General features: G+C 41.5%; 1 protein-coding gene across 3 annotated transcripts in view; it reads left to right on the forward strand.

The window, feature by feature from the left end:
- LOC129700823 (MOB kinase activator 3C-like) overlaps nucleotides 1-26,370 on the forward strand; it is a 33,248-nt gene that overhangs the window by 739 nt on the left and 6,139 nt on the right. The window contains exons 2-5 of one of the 3 annotated variants that reach the window (XM_055641552.1): nucleotides 92-179; nucleotides 4,602-5,166; nucleotides 21,655-21,857; nucleotides 25,073-26,262. In XM_055641552.1, coding sequence (XP_055497527.1) covers nucleotides 4,749-5,166; nucleotides 21,655-21,857; nucleotides 25,073-25,087 — 636 coding nt within the window. In that variant the 5' untranslated portion in view covers nucleotides 92-179; nucleotides 4,602-4,748 and the 3' untranslated portion in view covers nucleotides 25,088-26,262. Of the gene's footprint in view, nucleotides 1-91; nucleotides 180-4,601; nucleotides 5,167-21,654; nucleotides 21,858-23,868; nucleotides 23,948-25,072; nucleotides 26,263-26,370 lie in introns of those variants that run through there. The other 2 variants (XM_055641553.1, XM_055641551.1) reach the window with 2 other exon arrangements.

The following is a 26,370-nucleotide window of genomic DNA, read 5'->3' on the forward strand; positions in this document are numbered from 1 at the left end:
ACATCTCATGGTGAGCTTTCATTCTCACTTTCATTTCAAAAATAAACTTTAACAAATAACTTGTGTTCTTTTCCCAACAATTGCTCTGCAGATTGCTGTTCGCTGAATGTCAGCTGCTGGGAATCAACTGTCCAGTGACTTGTGGAATGTAAAGACTGAATGCAAAGGCAGCTGTTTCAGTAAGTTCCTGACTGCAGTGGAATTTTAACGACATTTGTTTTTCACGCAAAGAGAATAGGGGAAAAATTATAATCGGATTTAAACAATGCCAAGCAGAATACTGTTTAATTCGGGTTTATTTTTAAATTGTGGAACATTTTTCCAGGATAACACAAACTATTAAAATTGGCTTGCCTCCCAAGGGCAATTCATAGACAAAACACACAGGGGAAATTGAATAGATAGGACGTAGTTTCACATAAAACAATCCCTGACCTTCCATTACAGCTAGGTACTGTGATTATATTGCAAATGTTTTTAAAATATTTAACAAGTTTCTTGCCAAGGAATTTCACTGCACCCTAAAGGATTGTCTGGAATGACATGGGAACAGTGGGACAATAGACAATAGGTGCAGGAGTAGGCCATTTGGCCCTTCGGGCCAGCACCGCCATTCAATGTGATCATGGCTGATCATCCCCAATTAGTACCCCGTTCCTGCCTTCTCCCCATATCCCCTGATTCCGCTATCTTGTAGAGCCCTATCTAGCTCTCTCTTGAAAGTATCCAGAGAACTGGCCTTCACTGCCCTCTGAGGCAGAGAATTCCAAAGACTCACAACTCTCTGTGTGATAGTGTTTCCTCGTCTCTGTTCTAAATGGCTTACCCCTTATTCTTAAACAGTGACCCCAGGTTCTGGACTCCCCCAACATCGGGAACATGTTTCCTGCCTCTAGCATGTCCAAACCCTTAATAATCTTATATGTTTCAATAAGATCCCCTCTCATCCTTCTAAACTCCAGAGTAAACAAGCCCAGCTGCTCCATTCTCTCAGCATATGACAGTCCTGCCATCTCGGGAATTAACCTTGTAAACATACGCTGCACTACCTCAATAGCAAGAATGTCCTTCCATAAATGAGGGGACCAAAACTGCACACAATACTCCAGGTGTGGTCTCACTGGGGCCCTATACAACTGCAACTGCTATTTGCTCCTATACTCAACTCCTTTTGTTATGAAGGCCAACATGCCATTTGCTTATTTCACTGCCTGCTGTACCTGCATGCTTACTTTCATTGACTGATGAACAAGGACCGCCAGATCCCATTGTACTTCCCCTTTTCCCAACTTGACACAATTTTCCTGTTTTTGCTATCAAAGTGGATAACCTCACATTTATCCACATTGAACTGCATCTGCCATGCATCTTCCCACTCACGCAACCTGTCCAAGTCACCCTGCATTCTCATAGCATCCTCCTCACAGTTCACGCTGCCACTCAGCTTTGTGTCATCTGCAAATTTGCTAATGTTACTTTGAATCCATTCATCTAAATCATTGATGTATATTGTAATGATTACTATGTTGGGTTATTGACTGACTGCATCAAATTGAGCTGCATAGGTTGCAAGGGACCCAGTATTGCGGGTTTTCACACTTGAAAACGTACTGCCTGATCCTTCTCTTCCAAGATAGACACAAAATGCTACATCTGCTTCTCCTTCCAATACTAGCATCTGCTTCTCCTTCCAATCCTGTGCCTTCTCTTGCAAGGCCGGGTTCAGGAGATCAGGCCTGTATGTATGAAAGTCGGGGGGTGGGTATGGCCTTGGTTTAGGGCAAGCTCAGGCACAGGCTGGCATGCACAATGTGGTGCTTGGTAGTAGCTGCAAAGCTGGTGAGCTCAGTGGCTCACGCAGGTGAGGGTCAGGAGTACCTGGGGTTAGGAAGTTTTGCAGGGGAATTGGTCTGGTGTGAGGGTGGAAAGGAATACTAAAGATGTACTAATAATTTACTTAGTAAGTCTTGAAGATTGGCACTGAATTTTGTAAGATCACGATATCTCACGAGTACCTAATGTTAGTCCAAATTTCCCTCCAATGCTCGGAAAAGCAGGCTATGGGATACTCGAAGGGCCGAATGGCCTACTCCTGCACCTATTTTCTATATTTCTATCACGTGTGCCTCTGATATGAAAATACCATTGTGCTCACTAAAGGCCCTGTCCCACTTGGGCCGTCATTTACGTGACAGGCTGGTAGTGACTGACGTGCGACGGTGTGTCATCATGCCTCTGCACAGCCGTCTGGAGTGCGTGATGTCATTTGAAGATAGACACAAAATGCAGGAGTAACTCAGCGTCTCTGGAGAGAAGGAATGGATGATGTTTCGGGTCGAGACTCTTCTTCAGTCCTTGTTGATTTTGATTAATGTTTGAGGGAAGATCAAATCACTCAATTTAACATTGTTAATGAAATGGAGCAGTTAAAACAAATAGTTCTGCTATTCAACCAATCTGTTAGGTCATAGTCTATTTACAGTTAATGTACCAGAAAGACTATATGTAAATATATAATTCACACAATAGTCCTCCTAAGAATGCTCAAACATCAAACACAGACCACAAAAACAAGTTGGTTTATTTTAGAAACAAGGAACTGCAATTGCTGATTTACAAAAAAGAACACTACGTGCTGGAGTAATTCAGCAGTCAGGCAGCAACTCTGGAGCACATGGATTGGTGACTTTTTAGGTCCGGATTCTTTATTCTGTTAGGTTTAAATCTATTAGGTGTTGTACAGAGAGCTTTCCAAACTCTGTGTTCATTTAAAGCAGATGTGTAGGTTTATATTTTACATTTCATTGATTTATAACTCAAAATCATGATGGCCCTGAGGGTTAAAAATACTTTTTTTAAGTTGATTTTGATGCCTTGAGAAGAGCCTTCTGAGACTCCATCCCAGCCAGTAAGTAAGCTCTATGTGGATCAGAGCAGACCAAACTGATAATAATGAGAATGGAGTCATGCTATGAACACTGGAACTCGGAGAAACCAAGGAACAAAGTGCCAAGAAACTAATGTAGAGCAGGCTGAATTGATAGCCTTTCTGCTGGCACAGAGTTGTGCTGAATATATTGTACTGGGAATAACCAAGGAATTAATTCAACCTGTCGCTGAATGAAGTAATCATACTGTTGAATGAGAGTCATTGCCGCAATTCTGGATGGGCACCATTCAACCCAGAAGTGGTCGTAATTGTTTTCTATTCTGGAAGTAAACTATTTTAAGACACCTTAAACTATTTTAAGGACAGCAAGGGACGCATCAGTAAAGTTTCTGCCTCACAGCACCAGAGAACCAGGTTCAATCCTGACTACGGGTACTGTCTTTATAAAGTTTGTACGTTCTCTCCTTGGCCACGTGGGTTTTCTCCTGGTGCTCTGGTTTCCTCCCATCCTCCCACAACGTACTGGTTTAAAGGTCAATTTGGCTTAGGTAAGAATTGTAAATTGCCCCATATGTGTTGGATAGTGCTAGTTTCTGCAAATTGTTGGTCGGTGCGGACTCGTCGGGTCGTTTCCGCGCTGTATCTCTAAACTAAACTAAATTAAATTAAACACTCAATGCTGAGGATCATTCTTGGGTAGCTATTTCCTTTTTTGGGATATGTCTTTTTGACAGTCTTGTGATCAGTTCCTTTGTGTTTGCAATATAAACCTCAATCCCCTCATTCCTGTGTAACTCCAGTTCATGCAAAGGGAGTGTTCTCATCTGAGGCACAACTGGATTCTCTTGTTAGAGTTATTTGATTATTATCTTTGTGTCAGTTCCTGGCCAATATTCTGGCTTTGTAAATATTCAATGGAATGGAAAATTAAGCTACCTCCCCCTCCCTGCGTAAAAACCAAAGGGTGGTTGGCTCTGATTCAGCTAGGTTGTTTACAGGCTATGCAGGTGATGTATTGATTGTAAAGTAACTAGCTCATCTTTTGCGGTAATTATGACTGATTTGCAGGATGAAAAGTAGGGTGGGGTGTTGACGGGTAAGTTCAGTGTAAAAGCAAACTAAAGGATACACATTTTTCATTTTCATGAAGGAAAGGGGATTGGATTTTGCATGCTCTCATGGGACTCGTTCCAAAAAGTTGTAATGCCTAATTGAATTGAAAATCCTACAACTGCTGATGTTGGAGATCTGAAATAAAAACAAAATTGCTGGGAACTCTCAGCAGGTTAAGCAATGATTGCGGAAAGAGAAACCAAGTTAATGTTTCAGGTTGAAACCCCTTCAACAGCGTTTCCATGTCCTTGGTTAATTTGAAGTCCAATGGGCCGTGGTACATTCAGTGTGTTTACTTGCTTTTCTCATGGCTTAAATGCTGAAGAATTTGGGGTTTTATTTTTATTTCCCTCAATTATTTGGCTTCCTTAACCATTTATCATATACACATTACCCTCCTTCAACTGCTGATCTTGTATCTGTGTGATTTTTTTCCCCCTTTAGTTTTCAGTCTATATGAATTATTTTAACAAAGAATTGCACTATTAGCAACAATCATTATATAAGAGGAACTTTAATGTAAGGTGGATTGACATTTAGTTGGTTACTTAAATTTAAAAAAACCCAATTAACAAATATAACTTTCACTTTCTTACAGAAAATTCAGTTTGCCACATCAAGCTGTGGAGAATGAACTGAGTGGGCTATCTATGCATCTACCTGTCAACATTATCAGGACAAGTAAATTGCTTCTATGTTGAATTGTTTTTAAGAGAGAAACGTTCCTTTCTACACCTCGTTGAAGATGGCTCTTTGCCTGAAACAAGTCTTCAATAAAGATAGGACATTTCGACCCCGGAAGAGGTTCGAACCAGGAACCCAACGGTTTGAGTTGTATAAGAAAGCTCAGGCTTCACTTAAATCTGGGGTTGATCTCAAGACGGTAGTCCAACTTCCTGCAGGGGAAAACCTCAACGATTGGATTGCAGTGAACACTGTAGACTTCTTCAATCGAATCAATCTCATCTATGGTACTATTTGTGACTTTTGCACAGCAAGGACCTGTCCCATCATGTCAGGAGGGCTGAAATACGAATACAGGTGGCAGGACGAACACAAGTATAAGCGGCCAACCAAAGTGACTGCTCCACAGTATATGCATTTGCTCATGGACTGGATTGAGACACTGATCAATGATGAGATGAACTTCCCCACCAGAGTTGGTAAGATTTTTGACAGTAAAAACTAAAAGTTTGAATACGTTGAAGGTAGTGATGAGCTTTAAATTAATATTGGCAGAATCAGATAAGTTCTGAATTTAAATATTTTAAGGCAATTGAAACAGTCGTCGGAATTTGCAACATCAAAGGATGTACATTGACCTAAGATTTGGTTGTTGGTTGCCTATAGTTCAATCAAAAATCAATCTATAGGCACAGATAAAGTATTGCAAATTCTGGCAACAGTTGGTGAGTTTTATTTTGCTTATTAACTTTTTTGAGGCTCAAGCAGCGGAGCATAATGTCAGAAAGTTGTTTCTGGTCTTCTATTAAGCAGCCCAGGTTAAATCAATCTGAATATTGTATTACTGATGTGGTTTAAAATGCATGAAAACATCTAAAGCTGTGGAATTCCACATTGGGGGATTTGTGCTTTAACTTTCTGGTGTGCCTATACTTTTAGTCCTTGAGTATTAATTACTTGTTTATAATAATTCTTACTGAAGCAGTGGCACATATTTCAACCATTTATAAATTAAAAAATAATTATTATAACTTTTAAGAATTCACACATGAGGGTACTTTGGAATATTGCACACCAATTTTGGATATCAATCCACTTTCAGGCAGTCTTGAAGTAAATCTGGGATTAAATTGGGGCAGCACATTTACCAGGCAACCCTTCTTTCAAGGAGAAATGGTGAAGCATGTGGAGAGCATGAAAAAACTCACCAGAAATCCTTAAGGGATGACTGGTAGCCTCTTCCCAATATGTACATTTTTAAAAGGCTGCATTGTTATCCAGAAAAAAGGGTGTACAAAATCATGAGAGGAATAGATAGGGTAAATGCACAGAGCAGAGGAATCGAGAACCAGAGGACATAGGTTTAAGGTGAGGAGGGAAAGATTAAATAGGAACCTGAGTGGTAACTTTTTTACTCAAAGGGTGGTGGGTGCATGGAACGAGCTGCCAGAGGAGGTAGTTGAGGCAGGTACTATTGCGACGTTTAAGAAACATTAAAACAGGTACATGGATAGGATAGGTTTAGAGGGATATGGACCAAATGAGGGCAGGTGGGACAAGTGTAGATGGGGCATGACATGGGCAAGTTTGGCCAAAGGGCCTGTTTCCACATTGTATGATTCTCTGACTAAAAACAAAATTGTGGCCAAAAGAAACATATTCCCCCCAAAAAGTTTTAGTCTGATACCAAACTATACATGTTCTCTGGCATTTCCTTGACCTTAGGTCACTATAAACTCTTGCAGAACCCAGATGATTGTCCTCAGCAGACCAGCAAGCTGTTACGGACATCTGTTTGATATCTCCATCTTGAAGAGAAGATATTAATGAGCTTATACCTGGAAGCAGTTTGGCTGTCCAATTGCCATGTTGGGCATGTTTTTTAGAGATACAACGTGAAAACAGGCCCTTCGGCCCATTGAACTCACGTTGACCAACGATCACTCGCTCTATGTTATCCCAGTTTTGCATCCTACACACTAGTGGCAATTTATAGAAGCTAATCAACCTACAAACCTGCACGCGTTTGGAATGTGGGAGGAAACCAGAGCACATGAAGAAAACCCACGCGGTCACAGGGTGAATGTGCAATCTCCATACAGACAGCACCCGTAGTCAGGATCGAACCCCGGTCTCTGGCGTTGTAAGGTAGTAGCTCTACCAGTGTACCATTGTGATGCCCGTCATTCTTTGGACAGAATGGAAGCTTTACTTATGGTTGTTCAGATGCTTATAGTAAATCATTCTATGCATTTGTTCCTTCGGTGAAAGAACGTGTTACCCGAATTGCCTTTGCTTGTTCTTTACTTAATGTCTAGATCTAAACTGAGCAACTACAAACCAGATCAGATGAAATAATGCAAAACCTCCACCACTGCTAGACTTGCCTCTTATATTCCAGTAGAACATCTTAACTCTTTTTGTGTATGAAACTGTGGGTGTAACTTTGCGACTAGAGCACTCGTTATAAAGGATACTGCAGATGCTGCAATCTGGAGGCAAAAATCAAACAGCCAGACAAACTCAGTGAGTCAAGCAGCATTTGTGGAGGCAACATGTCGATATTTCATGTGGAGACCTGATGTACGGTCTTGCCCTGAAGCCTTGACCATCCCTTTGCCTTTGTAGATGCTGCTCAACCCACAAAGTTCTCCCAGCAGTTTTCTTTTCACTCGTTAGAAAGAATTGCTGCAAAGTAGGCTAGATGCAGGGAGGATAATCGGTGATCTGACTTTATTCTGCTGTGTAAGTATTCCTAGATTTATTTTAATACTGACCTTTGACAAGCTGATGTCGCACAGCCAGGAGCAGCCCTAAAGCAAATTTCTGGATTGGCTAACAGCCAAGGCTAGAGAAAATAACATAGAAATGTCAGTACAGCAGAATTAAGCAGCTGGTTTCCGTAGAATCGTAGAAAAAGGTTGCATGTGAGAAAACTGTTATCTGGAAAATGGCATCGTTAATACATGGGAATTTGATCAATTTCCATCATTATCGCATTATCAGTAGATGCAGAAGTCAAACAATGCAATTTACTTGGTGATGGATTTAGAAAAACAATCTAGAGTTTGATGATAGGAAATAGCTGTGCTCATTGTTTTAGGGACCACAAATATGCTTGCTGGAACAGAATTATTTGAGGAAAATGTTAGCCGATCTGTTTTTTGAGAGGAAGAACGGAGTCCCAGATGTTGAGTATGTAGAACTGAGCTATATCAGATTTTTTTTCTATAGACAGATTTTTAATAGCTAAAAATCTTATCCCCTAGCAACCATTTCCAACTGTTGATTAAATTCATGGCAGTTTAACAGAGAAACAATCGAAAAATCATCTACGTTTAATCCTGGGTGATCACCAAACAAATCAGCCAACTAAGAAGGTTTGAGACCATAATTAAGAAAATAATAAATCTTCTGTTTAAAAGAAATGGTCGAAGCAATGGTCTGGCATCATTGGTGGACAAGTTATTGGAAAGACTTGGAGAGACAGTAGATAACCAAAGAAAGTCAATGTGGATAGGAAGTTCAAAATTCAAAAGTTATAGGAGCAGAATTAGGCCATTGTGGACATTAGGCCATTAGGTGGTAGTGGAGGCAGATACGATAGTGGTGCCTAATGAGATAAGATCAGCTCAGCTGGCATCATGCTACACATCATAGGTCTGAAGAAGGGTCTCGACCCGAAACGTCACCCATTCCTTCTTTCCAGAGGTGCTGCCTGTCCCACTGAGTTACTCCAGCACTTTGTATCTATCTTTAATTAAAACCAGCATCTGCAGTTCTTTCCTACACAGCTAAGCATCATGTTTGGCACAAACCTGTACCACTCCTGTACCATTCAGTGCTGCACTATTATACATTCTCTGAATTGTGCACAATCCAGTTTCCGTAGGGACAGGTCTGCCAACTAAAACAGTGGCTGTTAAACCAAAATATGATGATAAAATGCTCAGTAATGTTCTGCATTGTGAATGGTGTTATGTAGATGCACATCTTTCTTATTTATCTAGCTTGCAAACAAAATGGCATTCCTCTGAGAGAGAATTTAGTTTCAACAGCACGTGCTTTCCAGTGTGATACTGTAAGTGATAGAATTCCAGGAGCTTGGCAGAATTCATTTTCAGTGCCTCATTCCATTATTGCATGACAACCATGAACATTTCCTCTCATAAGTAGATTAATAAAGCCATGCCAATCAACATTAATGACTGTCACAGAGATTTGAAGCATTTTTTTGTGTGATTGAAAATGGCATCTGTAATTTTGTTCCAGATGTTCCAGAATTCAGCAAGGAATTAAATACAATCCAACTCTTGAACCCAAATGGATTTTTTAATTCTAATTTTCTCCGTGCAATTTTAATAAATTAGGAGAATTCTGTGATGATACAAACTGAACATTTTTCCTTCGGAGGTCATCTAGATATCCCGAATGGCCCTTGTTTTGCTTGGCATATTTGGATTTTAATTCCTTGCTATGTGAGAATTACTCAAGGGTGCACATTTCAGGATGTTCAAAGCTAACACCCAACACAAGTTGCTCTCTTCGCTTTTATACCTGGTCTTCCTCTGCAAAAGATCACGAACTTCTCACTCTGCTTCTGCAACTTTATTCTTATCCCTTATGAAGGATTTATTAACTGGTAAACTACACTTAACTATTTGCTCTTTAGTGTTACTGGCTCACAGCTGCTGTTATGTGAACATATCTGATTCCTTTCATTTTCCAAAACAAATTAATATACCTGGTATTAATCTAATCATACAACTTCAATTTTAAAAAGTCCTAAAGGGTAGGAAAGTAACCAAAGCATGATTTGAGGGATGATCCAAGCCTATCTTGTTTTCTCAGATATTAATTATTAGTGTCCACAGAAGCTACAATTTTATTGAATCGATTCGATTCCTTTATTTGTCATTCAGACCTTTCGGTCTGAACGAAATTTCGTTGCCTGCAGTCATACATACAATAATAAATAACAAAACACACAATAAACACAAATTAACATCCACCACAGTGAGTTCACCAGGCACCTCCTCACTGTGATGGAGGCAAAAGTCTTAAAGTCACTGTCTCTTCCCTCCTTATTCTCCCACTGCGCTGAGGCGATCCAGGCTTCCGATGTTGTTACCCCACCAGGCGATGGTAAGTCAATCCCGCGGCTCAACCGAGCTCCGCGAACGGGCCGGGTTCAAACTCCGCGGCCCGAGGTGGTCGAATTTTAATTAATAAACAGGTCGCCAACCTGTGACCTGCGAGCTCCCGATGATGTCCTCCACTGCATGCGAGCCGCAGCTGTTCAACAGCGCCGCCACTTCCGGTATTGCTGATGGGACATACCAAAGACATGTGGGTTTGTAGGTTCATTGGCATCTGTAAATTGTCCCTGCTGCGTAGGGAGTGAATCGATGATTGGCATGGACTCGATAGGCTGTAGAAATCCAGTTTCTATGCTGTATCTTTAAAACAAAAGTTCAGCGGAAGGAGGTCTGATCCACAACCTAATCTTGCTGACAAAATACTATCCCATTGGACCCTTTGGATCTGATTTTGAACAATACACATTCTGGTGAATGATTAGGTCATATGGGAATAAGAGTAGAATTAGGCCATAAAGTCTACTCCGCCATTCAATCATGGCTGATCTATCTCTCCCTCCTAACCCCATTCTCCTGCCTTCTCCCCATAAACTCACCTGTACTAATCAAGAATCTGTCTATCTCAGCCATAAAAATATCGACTGCCTTGGCCTCTACAGCCTTCTGTGGCAAAAAAATACACAGAATCACCACCGAGTAAAGGCATTTCTACTCATCTCCTTCCTAAAAGAAAGTCCTTTACTTCTGAGGCTATGACCTCTAGTTCTAGACTCTCTCACTAATGGAAACATCCTCTCCACATCCACTCTATCTAAGCCTTTCACTATTCTGTATGTTTCAATGAGGTCCCCCTCATTCTTCTAAGTACAGGCCCAGTGCCGACAAACGCTCATCATAGGTTAATCTACTTATTCCTGGGATCATTCTTGTAAATTTCCTCTGGCCCATCTCCAGATCCAGCACATCCTTCCTCAGATATGGTGCCCATGGTTCCTCAGATATGATTTAAAGCCTCCCCTCTCACTGCAAGGTCACCGTTCATTCAAGTTCCCACCTGATACAGAGCTGAAGGCAGGCTTCCAGTAATGTGATTGTCTTTATTACAAAATGGATTTGCAATTGAAGATTTATTCTGATTCGGTTTCAGTGTTTAAAAATGTTGGCCTGATGAGCATCTTTCCACATACAGGACAAGCTAAGATCCTCTTTGTTGTTATGAATCCTGTGTAGTCTGTGATTGAAGAGTAAAGTTAAACTTTCCTCATGATGAAATGGGGATATTCCAGGGTAAAATTAGCACAGAAACCTTCCAAGGACTGAATGATTACACAACACTTATTTGTTCACATTGAGATCATGCTATACACATCACTGCAGAAGCAGAACTGATGAACATGATGCTGACATACATACAATTCTGACCACTCCACAATATGAATGAGCAGTAAATATGTGAATTTCCTTCATTTTATAGAATGCTTCAACCCATAAATTTTAATCTACTGTATGTTCCCAGTTAATGACCTTGAATTACTCCTAATAGGTATCACTGTTTAGGCCTCTCAGCATTTTATATGCATCAACTCTCTCTCCCTTCAGTCTTGTGCACTGATGAATGTTGTTGGGGTACACAGATGATGTTGAGCACAAGGCGTGAGCAGTCAACAGGACATGTTCTTTGTACCTCCATCTAGCCTCTCATACCGATTGCGAACTCCTTTCCCGCACCACCACCAATCTCCTGCCCACACTTCACTTGATTGTTGTTGTTGTTGTTGCCATTCTTTAATCCCATGACTTCTCTACCCCATCTCCAACCTCTTCTAATCTGATAGCCTGTCATCTCCTTCCTCCAATCTTTTCCACTTCAAACTCCTTACTTCCTCCAATACCCTGGTCTCTTCTCTCTCCTATCTCCCACCCTCTTCCTCCATTATCCATATGAATTCCATTTTGGATCTCCAAGCTCCTGCCACCACTTCCCTTCCTATAAAATCTGCAAGCTGGTATGAAATGGCTGAGAGGGGGGTTGGTGGATGCGCAGCCATAAACAAGAGAGATTCAGGGCTGTGGGGGTGATGCAAGCCCTCCACAAGGAGATTTGCATTAAGGAAAGTGCTTCCTATTTATGACATGGAGTTGAACTGCTGAATGGCCAGGGATGTAAACCATGTCTCTTCTGAGTCTCTTCCTGGATAATTACAACATATTAACTTCCCTTATCTATACTAATCAGTGCAATTATGGGAAGTCCAATCAGTCAGCAGCGAGAAAAATAAAGCACAATCCAGAAATAATCTATGTGCTGTTAACAGGACAGATAATGTCTTGCAACTGGATGGGTGGAGTTCTTGGAACAGTCAATAGAGTTGATAGCAAGAGATAGAAGTTTCTTTAAGCAGTGCACATTTCACTGGTTCTTTATCCATTCCCGCTGTCGCTGGGACACAACAACTGTGCTATGTATCTGATGGATGATGGATGCAGTGCAGCCACTCACTTTCTTCAATAACTCTTCATCCTTGTTTCATAAGGGATCCAAAAAAATAAAACGTTGTGAGAGCAAGTAACCTATATGAGAAAATGATCTGTAAAAGTCTCCAGCTTGAAAATGATATTCTTCTTTTTTTTTCCAACGGCAGTGTGTAATGAATTGCTAGCTATGAAAGAAAATAAATCTTGTTGACAACTTAGAATTCACTGCAGGCAGTAATATTGAATGGATGCAGAATACATTGTTTCATATTGCATTCTATGAGTTGGTGATAGACCGTTAATTGGTTTTAACTTATTGAAATACATAACACATCTTATTCTGGTTTAAATGCCTGTAACCCATCCAGGAGACATTAAATATTTGACTTTCAAGATGGTATTTCAGCAGAATCCAAACTGGTAGAAAATAGACAGAGTAAAGAACTTGAAATTGAAAACCTGCTCAGTCTGTCCTCAGATCACTGTTCTTGCCAATCCTCTGTATTTCACATTGGGTGTGGTCGAGGGGAGGGGTGCGTGGGTAGGGGGGAGAGAGCTCGGAGAAAAGATGGGGGAAGTGTGCGGTATTACAGGGGAGGGGGCAGGAGCCAACGAGGGGGACTAGAGGGGAAGAGGCTGCGATGGGGACTCACAGTGGGCGCTGTTCTTTCTCCTCCGCACGGCTTATGGACTCAGCCCCGCTTTAGGGGATTTATTCTCCAGTGGGGCCAGAAGGGGCATGATGACAGACAGGCGAGAAGACCAATCTGCTGATCTCACGATTTTTTCAAACCTTCATAACTTTTTCACCGATCGGAACAAAACCTGGTGCTCTTGGAGCAGTGGAGAACGGTGAGTAAAGTGGCGAGTAATCTTAGCGATATAGGGTAGCGTTTTTGCGCAATTTTAAAATAACCCCAATATAGACCAGAAGTGGTTAAGTTGAGAATTTTAGTAACAGTAGAGATAGATAGATAGATAGATAGATAGATAGATAGATAGATAGATAGATAGATAGATAGATAGAGATAGAGATAGATAGATACAAGATAGATAGTCCAAACGAAATGCCGTTTCTAGATACATTACAAACACATAGACCCAAGATAAACAGATAGAGGCCTAATAAACTTAGATCCCCCCCCCCCCGATAGATAGTCATAGCTGGCGATATTGTCCCGCGGCCATAAAGCCACGCCGGGTGGTGCGAGGTCGCACACCGGTCTTTGGTGTTAGAGCCCCCGGCGTGCGCTCGCAGAGTCCCCGCGGCCATTCCAATACTCGACCCCGCAACTCGGGCGGGGGAAGCAGATAGATAGAACCACTGAAACCACCCAATCTGCCTTTTCACCACCCATAATTCCCAGGCCCTTAGTTGATCTTTGCACACTGAAGGTGGAAATGAGTGTTGACTGGACTACTTGCAGAGAAGAAATACCAACCTGCCCAATATATTAGCAACTGAGCTCAGTTGTAGGAAAATGTGCGTGTAAATATGACATCTACACAACACGTAACTTAAGATCATCTTTAATCCACATACAGACTTAACAGCATGTTAGTAGTCACTGCCTCCTGTCTGCTACTGAACTGCGTAGCATAGGAAATAGGTGTTAATATAAATGATACAGTAAGGTGGGGTTAGTGATGTTAACCTATATATGATTGGTTGCATGCATAAACCAATCTACATCCTTCCCCCTTAAAGAGTGAGTATAGTGAGCATCCATGCCATTAAAGTTAAACAAATTCTCCATATCTATCAGGCAGTCTACTGATGCGGCCCGAACGCGTACGGACCAAGTCCTCCCCTCCTTCACCGGAAAGATTAGAGGGAGGCGGTGAACCCGGAAGCGAGAAAGCCGCGGGAGAGGCTTGTGGTGACTGAAAGGGGAAGTGTGCAGGAGGGGTAACCCCGCGGTTAGCCACAGCCGCGCCTCGTGGAGGAGTATGGAACATGCAAGGGGTGTGGGGCATGCGGGGATCGGTAGAAGGTTCGGCAGCGAATGGCTGGAACTGAAGCGGTGGAGCATAGGGTCCTGCCGGCGGTGGGCGGGGTTCTCGCACAGCAAGCAGATGTTGATGACTTCTGTGGTAGACTGTTCCCTCATAGTCCACAAGGTAAGATCGAGGTGTGTCAGCTGTGCCGACAACAATAGCCAGACGGGAATGTCCACTGGTAGTTTGTAAACAAACAACCTGTCCCGGCAGTAGAGGCAGGAGGGGTTTGCATGATTTGTCGTGCAACCGTTTCTGAATATCGTGTTTCTCCTGAATACGCTTTTGGATTGAAGCAGGCTTCAGCTCTTGAGGTATCAGCTTCTGCTGAGCAATCGGAATCAGAGGTCTTGTTGTCCTGGACTTCAGGTGCTGGGCTGGTGATCCCAGGGTCCCATATCTGGTAATATTTCTGAGGTTCAGGAGATCAAGGTAAAAATCTGAATTGGCCAGGCGCGATTGCTCCAGTTGTTAAGCGCTTCTGACAGCCCGTTCGGCAAGACCGTTACTCTGTGGGTACTCAGGGCTGCTTGCGACGTGGTGGAAATTCCACCGGTCGGCAAAGAGCTTGAACTCATGGCTGGTAAACTGTCTTCCGTTGTCGGTCTGCAAACGGACTGGTGAGCCGAATGTGGAGAAGTGTTTCTTTAATTTTCGGATGACCATCTCAGATGTGATGGAGGTCAGGAGGTCGAGTTCAAACCAGTTTGAAAACAAGTCGACGAGGACGAGGTAGTGCTCACCGCGCCATTCGAAGATGTCTGCCACCACCGATGTCCAGGCCAGGGCTGGTGCAGGTCGTTGCAGTAGGGGCTGCCTCTGCTGGTGCGGTGCAAGACTGTTGCAGGTGGGGCAAGAGGATATACGGTCCCGTATGTATTTGGCCATCCCAGGCCAGTAGAACAGGTGCTGTGCATGGGTCAGTGTAGCATCGACTCCCGGGTGATCGATGTGTGCCTCATTGTAGTATTTATCATGCAATGATGAGGGGATCACGACTTTGTGGCCCTTGACTATGACACCGTCCTGTAGGACCAGGAAATAATGAGCTCCTGATTGCGGACAGCTCCACTTTGCATGCTTATGGGGGTGAAGTGCTGGTACCACTGGGAAGAGCCACTTTTGAAAAAAACCACAAAGGATTTGACCTTCTACATCTTGAACTCTAACTCTGTGACTCTGTTGGGCAACCATGCATGCCAAGATTTAGGACTGATTTTGTTCGACTAAACGGTCCACAAGCTGCTGATATCAATGGACCCGATAAAATAATACCCTGATCTGTTTGATGACAAACTAGGCAAGCTGCCTGTGACCTACAAGATATCCACCGACCCCAAGGTGGTACCTGTTGTTCGTGCACCACACCGTGTGTCACACGCCATGAGGGACAGGGTTGAGTCCATGTTAAATAATATGGTCTCCATGGGCGTGCTAGAAGCAGTCAGCAAGCCCACCGATTGGGTGTCCACCATGGTTGCTACTCTCAAAAAGGATAAAAATGAAATCCGTGTGTGCATCAATCCAAAATACTCGAACCATGCCATCAGGCGTCCCCACTATCCCACTTCTGACACCATGTAAATATGACATCTACACAACAAGTAACTTAAGATAATCTTTAATCCACATACAGACTTAACAGCATGTTAGTAGTCACTGCCTCCTGTCTTCTACCGAACTGCGTAGCAAAGGATGTAGGTGTTAATATAAATGATACAGTAAGGCGGGGTTAGTGATGCTAACCTATATATGATTGGTTGCATGCATAAACCAATCTACAGTGCTGATTCTAAAACTCGTACAATGAAGGACAGGGTAAAGTTTCAACCTTCACTGGTGAGAGTGTTCTTTTGATTGATACTTGCGATTGATGCTGTTAAATCAAAAGTCTGTGTTTGGATGGGGTTCAATTTCTCTGACCCAGTGGTAGGAGAGTACCTTCGCAAATTGGTGGGAAAGCTTTACTTTAGACTCGGAGGTACAGCATGTAAACAGGCTCTTCAGCCCATTGAGTCCGTGCTGACCAGCAATCATCCCAAACACTAGCATTATTCTTCACACGAGAAACAATTTTGAATTTGTACAAGCCAATTAACCTATAAACCTCTACGTCATTGGAGTGTGGGAGGAAACTGGAGCATGTGGAGAAAACCCATGTGGTCACAGGGAGAACGTACAAACTCTGTACATACAGTACCCGTGGCCAGAATCGAACCCGGGTCTCTTGCGCTGTGAGGCAGCAACTCTACCCCTGTACTACTTTGATTATTGACCGCAACTCAACTTGCCTGCCTAATTGCCATAAACTTCGATTGTATAACCAAAGAAATGGATGTTAGAGAATGGTCTATTTAAAAAAAATCCAAATGTTACTCTAATTTTCCTCTTATATTAGATTTACTAATGTAAAGAACAAAAAGCACTTATATTTAAGCAGAAGCCATTCATTTGAAAGTATGCACTAAAATTACCACTTGACAATTAAGGTGTTAATGGATTATCTCTGTCATGCTTTGATTGAGAATTAATTAAAACACACACATGCTGTTTTCCATGTGAATAACAGTTGCATAATAAATAACCTGAATCCACATTCATAATATAGAGCATATTTAATTTGAGAGTAAAAGCAGTTGTAAAAGTACAGCTCTCCATCAGCTCTGCATAAGTGCTTATTTTACAAAGCAGATGATTGAAGATTTTATAATATTTTGACTGAGTGAGGGTTTGGTTTCATTGACTTTGCAAAGTGATTTAAAGTGACCAATGGATATTGTTCATCATCATCTTCTGCTTTTGCCTTCTTGTCACAAACTTATAGCTTGCATTTTGTCCTGAGTATTTCAGATTAATCTTCCAGTTTCTATCCCTCTTTAAACCTGCCAATTTTCATCTTGTGATGAGAATTTCGCTCTGTCAGTAATATGCTCTCTCCCAGTCTCTTTCAACTCGCACATCAAATTCTTGTGGACTCTCAAGATATTACCTTCTCCTTCAATCTCTACAGAACATGTCCATTCATTTGATAAACAAGTTGATTGGTTCTTGAGCTCAGTCATTCACCATGTACCTCCAGCCAAAGCACCAACAATGTTCAGTTTAGTTTAGTTTATTGTCATGTGTACCGAGGTACAGTGAAAAGCTTTTGTTGTGCGATAAGCAGTCAGCAAAAAGACAATACATGATTTTAATCGAGCCATCCACAGTGTACAGATTCATGATAAAGGGAATAATGTTTAGTGCAAGATAAAGTCCAGTAAAGTCCGATTAAAGATGATCCGATGATCTCCAGTGAGATAGATGGTAGTTCAGGACCCTTCTCTAGTTATTGATAGGGTGGTTCAGTTGCCTAATAACAACTGGGAAGAAGTTGGCCCTGAATCTGGAAGAGTGTTTTCACACTTCTGTACCTCTTGACTGATGGGAGAGGGGAGAAAAGGGGGTGACTGGGGTGAGACACATCCTTGATTATGCTAGTGGCCTTGCTAAGTCATTGTGAAGTGTAAAATGAGCCAATGGAAGGTAGGTTGGTTTGTGTGCTGGTCTGGACTGCGTCCACAATTCTCTTCAAATTATTGTGGTCTTGGATGGAGCTGTTCCCAAACCATGTTGTGATTCATCCCGATAAAATGCTTTCTGTGGTGGTGGGAGAAGTTGGTGAGAGTTGTTAAGGTCATGTCGAACTTCCTGAGCCTTCATTATCTCACTTCTATTCAGTGCTTGTGTGAACTGGAGTACTTGCCAGTAGCATACAGGAAGGAAATGTCAGCATAGATCATTACTGCTATTCCCTGCCTATGTGACATGTTCTACTGTGCTTGGTAGAAGTGAAGCTTTGAGCCAAAGAGTTCAATATGTGTGGGTATAAGAAGCAGGCTGCCTTGCACATTATAACCAGCTATCTGTATAGGAAGAAACTGCAGATGCTGGTTTACACCGAAGATAGACACAAAAAGCTTGGGAAACTCAGCGAATTAGGCAACATGTCTGGAGAAAAATAATAGGTGGCATTTTGGCTCTGAAGAAGGGTCTCGACCCGTAACGTCACCTATTCCTTTTCTACAGAGATGTTGCCTGACCTGCTGAGTTACTCCAGCTTTTTGTGTCTACAACCTGTTCCTCACAGAAGTGCCAGCTCACAATTGACACAATCTCCCACATATGTCTTAATATTCCTCAGAAAACTTAGAAATCTAGATTTTGTTTAGAAAACATGAATTAACTGCTCATTTACAATTATTACATTTATTGGCATTTAGGGTTTTGTTATTACCCAAGATTTCACCTTCCAAAAATATAACCAAATTTCCTGTTTCTTTTTTGTGTGTGGGGGGGGGGGAGGAACAACAAAATAAGTTCACCTTATCCGGCAGTTAGAAGGCATGGGCTCAGATTTTAAAATCACATGATGTCTCCCAATAAAATGGAGAAAAACACAGAACTACAGATGCTGGTTTAAAAAAAAGCCAAAGTGCTGGAGTAACTCAGCGGGTCAGGCAGCATCACTGGAGAAAATGGATAGATGATCTTTTGGGTTGGGATCCTTCTTCAGACTGCATTTCAGGTCAGGACCCTTATTCAGACTGGTGGAGTCAGAAGAAGGGTCCTGACCCAAAATCTCACCCATGTTCTCCAGAGATGCTGAGTTACTCCAGCACACCAACGGTATCAAGGGTTATGGGGAGAAGGCCGGAAAATGGGATTAGGATGCAGAGATCAGCCATGATTGGATGGCAGAGGAGACTTGATGGGCCGAATGGCCCAATTCTACTCCTATAACTTGTAAACTTTGTGTCTTTTAAAATATTTTCCAGTGTGGTTTTGGGTACCTGGCTCATTAGATCTTCTGGTAGACACAAAATGCTGGAGTAACTCAGCGGGACAGGCAGCGGATCAGGGACTCCTTCTCTGGAGAGAAGGAATGGGTGACGTTTCGGGTCGAGACCCTTCATCAGACTGATGTCAGGGGAGTATGTGGTGCAGAGATAAAATTGAGTCAGAGACAGTAAGACTGGTGGGAGAACTGGGAAGGGGAGGGGGGGAATGGAGAGAGTGGGAAAGCAAGGGCTACTTGAAGTTAGAGAAGTCAATGTTCATACCGATGGGGTGTAAGCTACCCAAGCGAAATATGAGGTGCTGTTTCTCTAATTTGTGCTGGGCCTCATTGACAATGGAGGAGGCCCAGAGATTAATAACCATATAACAATTACAGCACGGAAACAGGCCATCTCGGCCCTACAAGTCCGTGCCGAACAACTTTTTTCCCTTAGTCCCACCTGCCTGCACTCATACCATAACCCTCCATTCCCTTCTCATCCATATGCCTATCCAATTTATTTTTAAATTATACCAAAGAACCTGCCTCCACCACTTCCACTGGAAGCTCATTCCACACCGCTACCACTCTCTGAGTAAAGAAGTTCCCCCTCATGTTACCCCTAAACTTCTGTCCCTTAATTCTGAAGTAATGTCCTCTTGTTTGAATCTTCCCTATTCTCAAAGGGAAAAGCTTGTCCACATCAACTCTGTCTATCCCTCTCATCATTTTAAAGACCTCTATCAAGTGCCCCCTTAACCTTCTGCGCTCCAGAGAATAAAGACCTAACTTATTCAACCTTTCTCTGGAACTTAGTTGTTGAAACCCAGGCAACATTCTAGTAAATCTCCTCTGTACTCTCTCTATTTTGTTGACATCCTTCCTATAATTGGGCGACCAAAATTGTACACCATATTCCAGATTTGGTCTCACCAATGCCTTGTACAATTTTAACATTACATCCCAGCTTCTATACTCAATGCTCTGATTTATAAAGGCTAGCTTACCAAAAGCTTTCTTTACCACCCTGGCTTCTTGGCTATCCTATTGGAGGATGCCTCTCCTGCCACATGCATTTGTACAACTCATGATTCAGTGATAACAAGTGGGTTAAAGGACCACTCCAGAGTACATAATCTGGCAACCTCGAGCAATGGTGAGATTCGAGTCCTGGAGGTGGTTGCATTTAATTGAAATGTTGAACCAAGGTTCTGTCTACTTTCTCGGGTGGACTTAAAATATACCATGTGCTGGTTTGAAAAAAAAACCAGGGTGTTACCTTGATGAGCTAGACAATAGTTATTCTTCAACCAATCTTACTAGAACAGATTATCTGTTGTGTGGAAACATTTTGAAATAGATTAACACAAAATAAAGAACATGGAAACCTTCCAACAAATAGTTTGACAAAGCTAAACACAAAATACTGGAGTAACTCAGTGGGCCAGGCAGCAACCCTGAAGAACATGGATGAGCAACATTTCAGTTCACCTAAGGTAGACATAAATGCTGGAGAAATTCAGCGGGTGAGGCAACATCTATGGAGCAAAGGAAAAAGGCAATGTTTCGGGTCGAGACCCTTCTTCAGACTTTCAGTTCACCTATTGATGTTCTCCAGGGTTGCTGCCTAACTCACTGAGTTACTCCAACAATTTGATCTATCTTTGGTATAAATCCCTGCAACTGCAATTCCGTAGTATTACAAAAGTTTGACCGATCAGTTTGATTTGTGTCCATGGGCTGAAAGGCTTCCTTTTCAGGAACATAAAATCTACCATTCTACTGTTTTAAATAATTCTGCAAAATTTAGCATTAGGGCAGCTGTCCAGCTATTATTGAAGAATTGATAGTGGGAGAACTGTGTTTATTATTTTGGTTTGTTCAATACACATTTTATTTCTTAAATGTTAACTTTGAGGAACCATTGGGAATAGACTGTATGATTTTTCTGTTCTATAATTGTAGCAAATAATACTGCATTTCCTTTTGCAATTTTGAAGACCATGAAAGGTCCTTGTAACTAGAAAATATGGATCCGGTTGAGGAGCCAAGCAGATTAGTTGGGTCATAAATATGTCAAAGAATAAAACAGGATTTTTGTTCAAGAGGGAATTGAAATATAAGGAAATCATGCTAAATCTGCATCAAACCTTGGATAGATCACTTGATGCATGTTATTTGCGATGCCTTATTATAAAAACAATGTGGAGGCACTGAGATGGTGAACAGAATTGTACCGGAAATGCATGAGTCTACATATCAGCAAAAGATAACCAATCTGAGCTTTTATCTCTTTAAAAAAGAAGGCAAACAGGTGACTTAAAGGAGTCCTTCAAAATGATGAAGGACTTTGATAGAGTGGATTCAGAGAGAATGTTTTCACTTACGAGAAAGAACAAAACGAGAGGCTTCAATATAAGATAGTCTCTGCGAAATCCAAAAGGAAATTCTGAAAAAAAAAATTCTACTGCCTTAGAGGAGGAATAAAAGAACTCTTAAAATATTGGAGGATATCTTGTATGTACAAGGGTTTCTTTTTCTTACTATTTTTAATTTTCCTGTGTCCTTTTTGTTAGGTGTTCCTTTTCCAAGAAACTTCATGCAACTCTGTAAGAAAATACTCACTCGGCTTTTCCGAGTCTTTGTTCATGTTTACATCCACCACTTTGATCGGATTACCACGATGGGAGCCGAAGCACACGTCAATACGTGCTACAAACATTTCTACTACTTTGTGACTGAGTTTGACCTGATTGATGAGCGGGAGCTGGAGCCTCTGGTATGTTTATTTATATTTATTGTTGGGAGAAGGTAAAAACTCTATACAGACAACCCCCGTAGTCAGGATCAAACCTGTGTCTCCGGCATTGTAAGGCAGCAACTCTACCGCTCCCGCTACGGATGTTCGAATATGGGAGATGGGAGAATGAAATACTGTGATAAAATATTCCTCCATTCACGTGGCTATTTAAAAGCCTCCTAAATGCCACTGTTGCTTTTTCCCCCCAGCAACTCCTTTGGCAATGCGTTCCAGGCACCCACCCCTCTGTGTGTAAAAATAAAATGTCCTGTACATCCCCTTTAAATTTTGTTCCTCACCTTAAACCTATGGCCTCTAGCCTTTGAAATTTCCACCCTGGATAAAAGGTTCTGATTGTCTACCCCATCTATGCATCTCATATTAACATTATCATTCATTGGGATCCTGTCTGTTGCATAATGTTAAACGGTGTCTTGGATTAATTTTTGTTTTGTGCTAATGCACAGCCAACCCTTTGCAGTGTTGCATCTTTTCTGTTGCGTATGACCTATTATTGATCATCGATCCCCCATTATTGCAGAATAATTACATTATTAGGCCATTTTCTTTGTCGTCTTCTGGATTGGTTGATGCCAGCTTCCATTCATCTGATGGCCTTGTGTCTTCTAACCTTTAATGGCTCCTGGTTAAGAAAACCAATATCTCCTAATTTAACAAATATAACAACTGCTCTTGTGTGGCACTTTGGATGTTTTGTTGCATTGCAGGTTCTTCATGATGAAAATTATTTTTACTTTCTTCATTTGTTGGGCATTTTCTTGGTGGAAATAAACATTCTTAAATTTGCATCATTGGAGCCAATGGAAATATTTTATTTTGGGTTGGAGAATATGTACCATTGTGAAAATGAGAAGGGGCCATCGCAAAAGCACATGTCTTAATTAACACGAAGATAAATTGCAAGATGATTGCTCTATCATTGTCGTTGTCATCTTTGAAAGGTCAGATTTGCAAACATATTATATACTGGGAGCAGAAAGTTATAATGTATTTAGGAGAATTTTTAATCAATAAAAGAATGATACTGCAAATTAACATGGGGGCTACTTCAGGATATATATTTCTGCAAGTGAGTAGTTTTTACCATGAAATTCTACATTGCGTATGTGGCTTTCTCTTTGCTAAAATAATGGATAAGCTGAACATGGCTCCCCTTTGAGGTTGATTTCAAAGCTATTGAAGTCATTGAAGGTAGGCATGCAGGTGCAGCAGGCAGTAAAGAAAGCGAATGGTATGTTAGCTTTCATTGCAAAAGGATTTGAGTATAGGAGCAGGGAGGTTCTACTGCAGTTGTACAGGGTCTTGGTGAGACCACACCTGGAGTATTGCGTACAGTTTTGGTCTCCAAATCTGAGGAAGGACATTATTGCCATAGAGGGAGTGCAGAGACGGTTCACCAGACTGATTCCTGGGATGTCAGGACTGTCTTATGAAGAAAGACTGGATAGACTTGGTTTATACTCTCTAGAATTTAGGAGATTGAGAGGGGATCTTATAGAAACTTACAAAATTCTTAAGGGGTTGGACAGGCTAGATGCAGGAAGATTGTTCCCGATGTTAGGGAAGTCCAGGACAAGGGGTCACAGCTTAAGGATAAGGGGGAAATCCTTTAAAACCGAGATGAGAAGAACTTTTTTCACACAGAGAGTGGTGAATCTCTGGAACTCTCTGCCACAGAGGGTATTTGACGCCAGTTCATTGGCTATATTTAAGAGGGAGTTAGATGTGGCCTTTGTGGCTAAGGGGATCAGGGGGTATGGAGAGAAGGCAGGTACGGGATACTGAGTTGGATGATCAGCCATGATCATATTGAATGGCGGTGCAGGCTCGAAGGGCCGAATGGCCTACTCCTGCACATAATTTCTATGTTTCTATGTTTCTATGGTGAAATCCAAAACAAAAAGAAAATGATTAGTGCTGTAGTTTTTACATTGTTCAAATATTTATTTTCCCTTTAATTCCTTTATAGACCTGAATTTCACAACAACTAACAACGGGCTTTATTTTTGGAATGGAAATAGCCCTTGATAATAAAATACTTTTTGCTTCAATATCTCTCCAACACTAGGCTTATTAATTTTCAGATGTTGTCAATGCTTTCTAGATTTTACCAGTTTTAAATTACCCCCAAGGAATGGCTTGGGTAAAGTCCTCTCGTGAGGCATAGACTGCATGAACACATGAAAAACTAAAATAATCAGCTTGATTCATTGATGACTCGCACATTAAAACCGCAGGAGGTAACTATGACTTTGGATGATAGTATAATACAACGTTATTTCCCTGTGTGGGTGTTGTTTAACCACTGGGGAAAAAATTAGAACTGTAGTAACCATTCTGGCAGGCACTAGTGTAATTTGGAGTACAACAGTAGAAACTGCACAGTCATTAAAATCAGCGGTGCTCCAAGTTGTAAAGTTACAGCAGGCGATTAACAGTGGGAAATTCAGAGTTGGCATATCAAGGTCACATCTTTAAATTTTTAATATTCCATCTCTTTCACCCTGTGGCTCTAATTGTCAGCAGCTTGGGAATAACTCAGTTCTGCAGGGTTCCAAGACACTGGATATTTCCTCTGTTGTCAATGAAGTGTTCTGTAATACAGAACTAAAGCAGTGCAGACATTATTAAATCCTCTTAATGCATATGTGAACTCAATGTGCACTGAAGCAGTCCCTCACATAATATTCTGTTTTTTTGTGTGCTTTATTCATCATTTGAAGAAGAGGCAAAAATGCAGCTGTTGGAAGCTTGGGCAAAAAGCAATGGGTCAGGCAGCATCTGTGGAAGGAATGGACAGATCTATTGCTTTCACAGATCCTGTCTGTTACTGAGTTCCTCAAGCAGTTTGCTCTTTTTTAAGGAGGCCAGTCTCTCTTGGTAGGTAGTGGAAAGGATGCTTTGTTGTTATATCTGTTTGTTCCATTCTAATCAGAAAAAAGATTTTAACCTGGCCCGGAGCATCGCAAGTGGGTTACTGGCATGATCCCCAACCACCTCCTTCTCAACACTCCTGTCCTCCCCTCAACTTTACCCCGGGCCACACCCCACATGCTGCAAAAGGAACTCTTCCCATCCCGGGAAATACGGTATTTAAAAACATATAGCACCAAGAAATGTACTTACCACATCATTTGTACACAAACTCAATTTCTCTCTATTTGTTTCCAAAGATACATTTAAGATAATGGCAATCCATATTTGAAAAACCCGCCAAGAAACTTGTGCTGTGCATGCGCAGGAGGCTGCTGCACATGTGCAGTACTGCAAAGGCAGAATTTCAGCAGCCTTCAGCTCCCCTTGGCATAGACAGCTTGAAGCAGGGCCGATGGCACCTGGGCTGCACAGACCTTTGCGTGTTACAAGTACTTCGGATGAGAGGCAGCTTCGGTAGCTTCGACCACCCCGGGCCGCGGAGTTGAACCAGCCCGTTCGCGGAGCTCAGATTCAGCCGCGGGACTGACATTACTTACCATCGCCCAGCGGGATCACAACATCGGGAGCCTGGATCACTTCGGCGCAGAGGGAGAATAAGAAGGGAAGAGACTAAGACTTAAGACTTTTGCCTTCCATCACAGTGAGGAGGTGCCTGGTGAACTCACTGTGGTGGATGTTAATTTGTGTTTATTGTGTGTTTTTTTCATTTTTACTATATATAGGACTGCAAGGCAACAAAATTTCGTTCAGACCGCAAGGTCTGAATGACAGTAAAGGCTACTTTGACTTTTGACTTTGAATTATGCCTACGTGAGAGATCGATCGATTTTATAATTTTAGTCAGGGTAGGCAGAGCCTACCTTGCCTACCGTGACGGCACATGCCGGCTTGTCAAATCCCATTTGCAATAGGAGAGAATATAAACCAGAACACTAAATCATAATTGACTAAGTGAAATCCTCATCTCTAATCCTGTTATAATGATTTGAGACTGGGACAATCATGGCAATTACGTTGGTAGTGGTTGCCAGAGGAACAGAATAGGACAGGCTTGGGAATACAGAAAATGTAAGGGAAAACATTTATCAAAGGAAAGCAAATTTAAATATATTACTCTTGAGAATTATTATCACTGAAGCTGTATTTTTAAATGTTAAATTAATTCAATATTCCTTGATTTTTAACATTAATGTAATAATCTATTTTCTTCAATAGCAAATTAATTGCTCAAATCTTTACTTTTTCAACATGCTTCAAAGACAGGAATTCCCAGTTTAATTAGTTGGTTGTTGATTGCAGAGAAAACAGTCATTCCATTTTTAATGAGCAATTCCATACCCTGCAATATGCTGGTAAGTTATCTTGCGGAGAAAGAAGACTTGTAGCTTATAGCTGAAACATAAATGAACTGTATCACTTTAAAAAAGTAATTTGTGCCAACGACACTGACTTGAAATATAAAAATAATTTACAATAAAATATGCAATATTACACTAGATTGGTGTAGACTCAAATAAGCTTCATAGTTGATTAT

The sequence above is a fragment of the Leucoraja erinacea genome, chromosome 10, assembly GCF_028641065.1.
Source record: "Leucoraja erinacea ecotype New England chromosome 10, Leri_hhj_1, whole genome shotgun sequence".
Classification (NCBI taxonomy): domain Eukaryota; kingdom Metazoa; phylum Chordata; class Chondrichthyes; order Rajiformes; family Rajidae; genus Leucoraja; species Leucoraja erinaceus.